We start from the raw sequence: 8710 nt of genomic DNA, 5'->3' as shown, positions 1-8710 counted from the left end.
GAGACAATATTACAACTTAATGACACATTTATGCAGGGAATTTGCTCTTGTAAAATAATGAATATTGGGAATTTTTCAGAAGCATATTACATTTTTTTTCCTTGTAAAATTATTACTTTATTCTTTTCCATTTTCAGTGTAAAAAAAACCTGTTTTTTTTCTTGTAATATTATGACTTTTCCTCATATTACGTTTTAAGATTTGACTCAAATTATGTGGTTTCTTGTAATGCACATTTTCTTGTAATCATTCAAGGCCCTAATACCACAAGACTTGGTAGTAGTCCAACCTCTGAATTCATTAAAAGCTTTATGATAATACTTTTATCAATTCAGTACCAAAAGAAGAAGAATAGATGATGTCATAAGACACACAAGTGGTCATAGATGAAATAGAATAGACATTTATTGGTTCCAAGTGTGTCTGCACCTGCTTTGCTACAACTCGGCAGCCAATATAGAAGCCTCGTGTGCGCCTTCAGCTGATTTTCCCTACTATTTGAACCCCAATTTAAGAGCGGTTACGTCCAACATAACATTATCTCAGCCACACCTGCTCACCGCCGTGTCCCCCCTGCCTCTGCAAATAGACCCTGTTGCCACCCGATTTACACAAGTGCCTATGTTGTTGACGGGTTGATTCCTGTATGTCTATTCGTGTGTGCGAGTGCGTCAGCATCCCACCTGTCACTGTAGTGTTGCGTTCGTTGTGTTACTCTGGGCCAAACATTAAAGTGATGTAATGGGAAGCAGAACAAGCACATGAAGTGACAAGGCACTAGCCACTTAATTAGGTACACCCACAGAGTCACAAATGAGATCCACTACAGAAAACGTGCCAAGAAATCTGCCTTTTACAATCGTAATATTGGCCCATATTGTTAGAGACTTCATTTAATTGTTTTGTGGTTTGTAATTAGGGCACATGTTTCCCTGTTTCTAATATTGTTGGTTACCTTGGTTAGCTCAATTAAAGGGTCATAAATAGCTGAACATCCTGAGTTGCTAGGGAAGTTAGCATGTTATAGCATATGTTACAATATCGGTAGAAGCCACAAACGTTGTGTTTTTATTTGTGTAATGCTTGTCCTGTACATCTTTTATCATATGAATTAGGGCTGTGCAATTAATCGAAATTTAATTACGATTATTACACTCCACGATTACAAATTGGCATAATCATAAAAAAACGATTATTAACACTAATTTTGAGTTGTTTTGAGGCGTGCGCACACGAGTTACTCCGCCGCGCCGCCCTCTCCAAGCTAGCTAGCCAGCCAGCCTGCACCCCGCAAGTCACATTGTACACGCTCATACTCAACGTTTTAACAAAGTAACAGACCTAAAAATGTCACAAGACCCACCACAGAAACGACTTGTAAACAAGCAAGGCAAGTCGAAATCGCTTATTTGGTTACATTTTGGGTTTGCCGTGGACGACAGCGAGCAAAGACGTATAAAGTGCAAGTTGTCTCAATCCACCGGCAACACAACAAATCTATTCAACCATCGTTTGGTTTACGATGATGTTATAATACGCCAAAGCAAGAAAACACAGAGCTAGATTTGGCGTCGTCCGCGATCGGCACGAGGGATTTATTTTAAATAGCATATCTTATGCAAATATACACTACTTTTACTAGCTCAAAAATAGAAACATTATTACTGTGACTTAAGTTAAATTTCTTGTGTTTCAAATTGCTTCAAATGCAATTTGCAAACATATTGTTGGTCATTATATTGTAATACAGTTTATATATGGCCTACTGTAATTTAGAAGTATTGTATAGATTACGTACTAGAATGTAACAGTCAACATTTACATTAGTTTGACCCAATCAGCATATTAAATTTATAATTTATCAGAAGCAAATTACTTTAACTTTGTTTACTATGTGTAAATATTACTTTAAAAACAAAACAAAAAAGGCTTCAAATGTAAAGATGAATAGCATGTCTGTTATTCTGTCAAAATTTGCATTTTACTCCAAGCAGTTTACTACTTTGGGAATTTATAAGTGCATAGCAAGTTAACTCGTTTGTTTATACAAGGAAACCATACTTTAATGTATACATCTGCACTTAAAATTTAAAATAATAATAATAATTTAATAAATGTTGTTGGGTCCAAAACGAACTTAAATTATTATAGCGTTTCAAAGAATTTAGTCTTAATATTTTTTACACGTTTAAACCTGTTCTTGTTTTGTAGCAAAAAATAAATAATTGTTTGAATAATCGTGATTTCAATTATTACCAAAATAATTGTGATTAATACTTTTTTCATAATCGAGAAGCCCTAATATGAATTCATATATATGTAATTTGTATATTTGTATGTTACAAAAAAGTAAAAACTAAAGACAAGAAACATTATATTAAAATAACCATACTTTAATATAATCTGGCAGGTATTAGCTGTATTAAATACATATTGTTGCTTTCCAGTTTTTATAACTTTCTTTTAACCAACTTAATCAGACCATTTAATATTAATTATTTACATGTTGTACAAAAATATATTTCACAAAAATGAGCAATACATTTACAATATGAAGCTTTATAAAATTACAAATATATTCCTTTTGCAAAAAAAAAAAAGAAGCCCTGTCCCATTGCATTGTAGATTTTCATGAGGGAGTGAACTGAAATATGACAACAATAACAAAAATAATAGTTATAATAAAATTATTCCAGTGTGCATAAAATGTCCAGTCCCCCCAACTTCTAAACGTTTTAACCACATGACCGGCAAGTGTTCCAACTGCAATGCTAATTCGTATGAGTCCTTTGGGTGCCACTCGCCAAGTGACGTGAGCTAGGCCGAGCGCCGACTGGACTGCAAGACAACCTGGAGCCATCGAGCAGCTGTATCCTGTTGGAGGGTGGTTCAATCAGTGGGGCAGGCAGGTGCAGCTTGGTGGCGGGTTTGTTGGTGGGGGGGGGGGTCCAGACTCCTCTGTCTCTCTTTCATGGCTATGATCCAAGATTGCTGCCAGCCACCCACGTCACATGCCTGAGAGCGGACAGGAAAAGACAGACTTGATGAGACTCCTTTGGTCCAGCGGCTTCTTCTAAAAGTGGCGTTTTACTGGCAAGGACCTCGTAAACAACCGTGGCCCCAGTAAACATGCCATCCACCCGGACTAACGCGAGCCGGGCCGCCTGCCTGGCTGCCCTTAGCGCCTCGGCCTTCCAAAGTCCAGCACGAGCTGTGAAAGCGCAACATTGAGCAAGGCAAACAGACAACTCCTTCTTGCCTCCTCCTTAGCTTGAGCGCACATTCCTCATGCAAGTTGTGACACTCACAAGCCTGCAGTAAAACAGATGAAAGGAGCCCCGGCTACACCTTTCTCGCTAGCCTGCCACGTCACACTTGATGCAAGGGTTCTCCTCAAGGCCTCTTTTCACACAGTGATTGTGTAAAATTAATGCATCAACAGGTATTTATCTTCCTTGCACCGAACTAGACTCGCTAACCTCTACCGCTTGATGGACACCGGGGGATGTGTGACGTCTTTGCTAATTAGCATTGCTAATGTTCAAGCATGGTGATAGTAGTCACACGGTGGATGTGACAGCTGGACGGCATTGGTGCTTACTTTCTAATGTCTTGTCCAGGTCAGCGATGAAATCCTCCAGTTCTTTGGTGTCGCCCAGTTTGGCTGTGAGGAAACAGAGAGTTTGCATTACACGTTTTTTTCAAATCGTGCATTCCAGAAAACAGGGAAGTGTGAGTTAGCCATGTGTTTTCATGTGATTAGAATGCTCTGGTCGAACCTCGTGAGCAACCTCCAGGTTGTATAGTTTTCAACTGTAAAGATGTTGCTAATTTTGCAGCCCGGTCTTTATATACTGTAAGAAATACCATACTACTGCACTTTGTACAAAGCAAATTTCTTTCTAATTTTATGTACAGTGGACCCCCTGGCACCCACAGATTTGCATATTTTTGGATTAAAATTGTTCTCAATATCTTTTAATATTTATTTTTTGCGTTATTTTTTTTGTCTCCCCGCTCCCCCAATTTCCCAGTTTTTCATGGAAAACACATACTGAATGTTTATCTTTTTTTTTCCCTTTTTTTACAGATTCTTTTCTCCAATGCATTATAATGGGCGTCAATTACATTTTAAATCAAATCAAATTTATTTATATAGCACTTTTCATACAAAAAAAATGCAACTCAAAGTGCTGTCCAATAAAAATGTCCAAAACACAACATAAAAGGAAGACCTGCTAGCCGCCCTCCCTCCCAACAAACCCAAAAACATATATCTGCCAGTATAGCAGCACTCGCACGTACACACACACACACACACACACCCCACACACACACATACATACAAAGCACACAACCTGATAAAGTGTGTTAAAAAAGACATGACAAGGCACAGAGAAACCATATGAGGAAAGGGTACCCAAGGGGGGCTCATTCACGCTTAGGCGAATGACAGCCCACGGGCCACGGGGAGTGCCACCATCACAGAGACCCCCGGCCCAGATTAGCCGGGGAGACCCCACATCTAGTGTGGAGGCCCCAAGTCACCTGGACCTAAGGAGCCCCTGCGATGACGCCCCCCCCCAACGCGGAGGCCCCCCATGAGGAAACACTGGAGCTAAAAGCTAACAACAGCAGAAGACAACAAAACTAAAAGACAAAACAGTAATATATCTAAGAAATGAAATCAGTATGATACAATATGATAAAGTAAAAATAATCCCCAATAAAAAGAAAAAGATAAATTATTATATTCCTTAAATTATTTAATAGCCAAACTAAAAAGGTAGGTATTGAGCTTCCTCTTGTGGCGTTTCGCTGTTCGCGGACCGCCCTGGTCCCTCTGTATTCTATTTTATTTTATTTTTTTAATTCATGTTTATTTGTTATGAGAGAGAGAGAGAGGGAAACAGCTTTGGATTCTTGTCCTGAATGGATAGAGTATTGACAAAAAAAAGCATCCTTGAATCCTTGACTCCTTCAATTTCCAAATTCCCCGTTGTCTTGAATGCAACGTGGGAAGCACGAAGAGCGTGCACTCACGTTTCGGCGACATCAGCGACGGCGAGGATGAGGTGCCGCTCATCGGCGACATCGCGGTGGGCGAGTGGAGCCTCTCGTCGCTCAGGCTGAAGCTGTTTCTGTTGAGCGAGTCAGCGCCTAAGAGAGAAACACACACAAGCCCTGGTTAGATGAAACAAACGGAGGCCTGTCAATCAACTCACACATAAACACTCATGTGTGTCACTGGAACAAGCAGGAGTGTATAATCATCACATTCCCCCTCCTATATGAGATCCTGCTTCTATCACACACACACACACACGCACACATGCTTGTATACACACAACCACAACTCAAGAAAACAAGTTGAGCCAACTCCAGCTATATTTGGCACTCCAGAATATTTGAGTTGACCCACCACGGATTTCTACAAACAAATAAAAGCCCCCAAAACAATGAACCCACAAATGCTTATAATGCATAATAATGAATTCACTTTTTTCCCCCACTCTGAGTACTGCATCTTAATACACAAGTGCACAGCAGCATAACTGGAGTACTGTTACTCTATTCAGCTTCATTAAAACTGAAGCAAGAGATACAATTTTGCTCCATGTCGTGTGGCCAAGTGCAGTGCTGTTGTAAACACTTAAATGTGCTTCAAATAGAACTGTGACCTGTTTTCGGCACACTAAAAAAAATCTCGTAAAAATGTATCCAGCATATCTTTTTTAAAAAATATCCCTGTGAGGTATCTTTAATGGCCTGGCGTCAGACAACTAGTATTCCTCTCTAGTACCATCCGAACGCTCAAAGATGACACTTTTATGCTAGCGGCTCACATGTCGCCACGAAGCCACGTAAAAGGACATCAGGCAGAACTTGAAGCCGATCGGCTGGCGCTTCCCCGTCTGTGGCCCTCAAGTGTCTTACAGTAAATATCCACCATCGCGCTCTTATTTATTTGCTTTCGCCTCTGAGAGAAATGTTTACATGATGTGAGTATGTGAATGGAAAGACAGTTGTGTGATGCAACAAACATATTGCATATGCACATTTACGTCCAAAGACTGCGAAATATGGCAAATGTAAACTGGCATCTGGCGAACAGTCAGTTCACTTGAAATGAAAAATAATGTTTTTCCATACTTTAACCGCATGTTCTAAATGAAAACATGCAATTCAAAAGCGTAAAGTGATGTGAGCGTCTGAATGCACAGACACTTGCATAATGTCCGGAGAATAAGGTACACATTATTACATTTCATTAGGTACACCTGCACATATCCAAGGGGATCCAACACAATAACTGTGTCAAAAATTCTAGCTTTACATTGGAAACATGAACTAAAATAGTATTCAAAATGTAATGAATTAAATAAAAATAACGTGTACCATACACAATTCCACCCTTCCGCTTTTAATACAGCTTCGTGCTCATCCTCATTGCAGGTTAGCTGGAGGCCATTCCAGCGACTTTGGGCAAGAGGCAGGGTACTAAACCACGGACTGGCCACAAGTCAATCACAGGGCACATATACTGCAGAAAAACAAGCGTTGAAAAGCCACACAAGCACGGGAAGAACATGCAAACTCCACATAGGAAGGCCAGAGCCCGCATTCGAATTCCACAATCTCAAAACTGTCAGCCGGATGTGCTAGCCACTTTACCAATGTGCCGCCCTTGAAATAATATATCATACAGTATATCAAAGTACTTAAATGACAGTAAAGTAAAATCTCATACTTAATATGTACTGTGTGAATAAAGCATCCATCTCTATATATATTTTGTGGACTGATTATCTTCATTAGGTCACACATGTGCCGGAGCCCAGCCCGGCTGTCTTTAGGTGAGAGGCAAGATACACCCTGGAGTAGTCAATTGCAGGGCAACCTAATTAATAATATGTATCCTGTGATTTACTTTTTTTACCAATCCACCCTGGTGTACCTCATCTCTTGCCCAAAGTCTCACGGAATAGGCTCCAATTCACCTGTGACCCTTATAAGGAAAAGCGGTACAGAAATGGATGGATGGCTATCATACTGTACGTAAAAGTACATATAGCCATAAAACAAAAAATATTCAAGTATTAATGTGTATAAATAATACATGAATACATGTGTATAAATAATACATGAAATGGATTTGGGCATTTAGTAAAATGTGGGAGCATTAATGACGACTCCAACAGATATGGAGAAGTAAGATATTCCACATGTATTGCCTTATCTAGAGGATTTTTGTCAGTGACGGACTCGTGTAAAGGTGCTAATTTTCTCGGTCGCGTAATGCTAATATTAAACCCACAAGCTAGCAACTTGAGTAAAAAACAGACATATTTGGAAAGTTTCTTTGAAGCGGGGGAAAATGCCCGGTGACAATTAACACAAGAACAAGAACAAAAAGAAAGATGCATTTGACAGGTAACAGACAACAGACAGCAGGAGACCCATTTGAATTATGGATTTACCGCAGCAGGTGTTTTTTTTTTGTTTTTATTTTTTTACCGCGCATCAATAGTCCGCTCTGCACAGCGAGCGGCTCTTGATTTTATTTATTTATTTATTTTTGGTGTTCTCACTATGAGTGTTAATACAAGAATGAAAGTATTATATATGCCAAGTTATCAAAACGGTTGTTGTGTAAGTGACAGTAGTTCGGGAGTTCAGGAGTTGACACGTGCAGTACGACTTCTAGTAGAGTATATTTTCACAAATATATGTCTTTGCAGACTGAAAGTACGGCACTTTTTGCCAGCACTTTGTTTTTAACTTACTCTCGGTGTCGCTGATGCCGCTGTCGCTGACGCTGGCGCTGCTCCGCCTCTTGGCGGTGCGCAGGTGCTCGTCGTAGCGAAAGTGACGCTTCTCCATCGGGGACGTGAAGTCCTCGATCACGGCGTCGAACTCGCACAGCACGTCGTCCAGGTCGTCCACGTCCACCACCAGCTTGGCTGCACGTACGATGGAGAGACTAGCGTATGAGCGCGCACAGTGGGAAAGAATCTTGTGGAATTGTACCAGTTTACCTTGGCGCGCCAGTTTTGGAGACTTCATGGTTTCCCCTGGGGAATATCCAGTACCGTGTGTATAAAGTGTGTGTTCCGCGCCTCCGTTTAACTCCCACGCAGCCTTGCTGTGTTCTTCTCTCGAAGGTCTTGAACTCGTTGCACCAAAGTGCGCGCTCCTGCTTTTGAAGAGTCTTGCAGGGGAGGGGCGGGGTTAGTGTGTGGGTGTGCGCGTGTGTGTCACACGGCTGGAGTTACACTTCACTGACGTCTTCCACGTAAAAAAAGTGTTAGTAAACAAGTTGTGTCACACGGAGTGATGCAGCCATGTATATTTATATTCATCAACTTGTCGCTGTGCAGATTTTCAAGCCAAGTCCAAACTCAAGTCCGGTGGGCCTCATTTTTTGTGGCCCACTACAGCATATTGCATATATGTGTACTTCATGTTTTTTGGGGGGTAAATATTTTATTTTATCATTGTTATTTATTTGCAGAAAATGTGCCAACATAGCAATTATTTTGCACTACAGACTGTAGTACAGAGATCATTTTCCCCACAATATCTTTTCTTAACAAATTGAACAGTATACGAATGTTCCCTCGCTACTTTGCATTTTGGTTATTGTGGACTCACTGAACTCTATCGCAGATTTTCATTTTTGACCACAACTTAATCTATAGCAATTTTA

The 8710-nt window shown here is 40.4% G+C and overlaps 1 protein-coding gene across 1 annotated transcript; it reads right to left on the bottom strand.

Moving 5' to 3' along the window:
- Nucleotides 1–2372: 2372 nt before the first annotated feature.
- Nucleotides 2373–8173, bottom strand: rgcc (regulator of cell cycle). The gene is made up of 5 exons (XM_086052586.1): nt 8040–8173; nt 7788–7964; nt 5044–5160; nt 3602–3664; nt 2373–3015 (listed from the first exon to the last, which is right to left on the bottom strand). Exons 1-5 carry the CDS (start codon nt 8065–8067, stop codon nt 3008–3010), a joined length of 393 nt encoding a protein of 130 aa, XP_085908712.1. The 5' UTR covers nt 8068–8173; the 3' UTR covers nt 2373–3007.
- Nucleotides 8174–8710: the final 537 nt, after the last annotated feature.

The sequence above is a fragment of the Filicampus tigris genome, chromosome 14 (genome assembly GCF_054856515.1).
Source record: "Filicampus tigris isolate MCC_2025a chromosome 14, RoL_Ftig_1.0, whole genome shotgun sequence".
Classification (NCBI taxonomy): Eukaryota; Metazoa; Chordata; class Actinopteri; order Syngnathiformes; family Syngnathidae; genus Filicampus; species Filicampus tigris.
This window is presented reverse-complemented; position numbering and strand designations above follow the sequence as displayed.

Coding starts and splice junctions, on each gene's coding strand:
- rgcc (XM_086052586.1), bottom strand. CDS start 8,067: ATGAAGTCTCCAAAACTGGCGCGCCAAG. Junction 7,965..8,039: donor TCCAAAACTGGCGCGCCAAG/GTAAACTGGTAC, acceptor TCGTACGTGCAG/CCAAGCTGGTGGTGGACGTG. Junction 5,161..7,787: donor CGGCATCAGCGACACCGAGA/GTAAGTTAAAAA, acceptor TTTCTCTCTTAG/GCGCTGACTCGCTCAACAGA.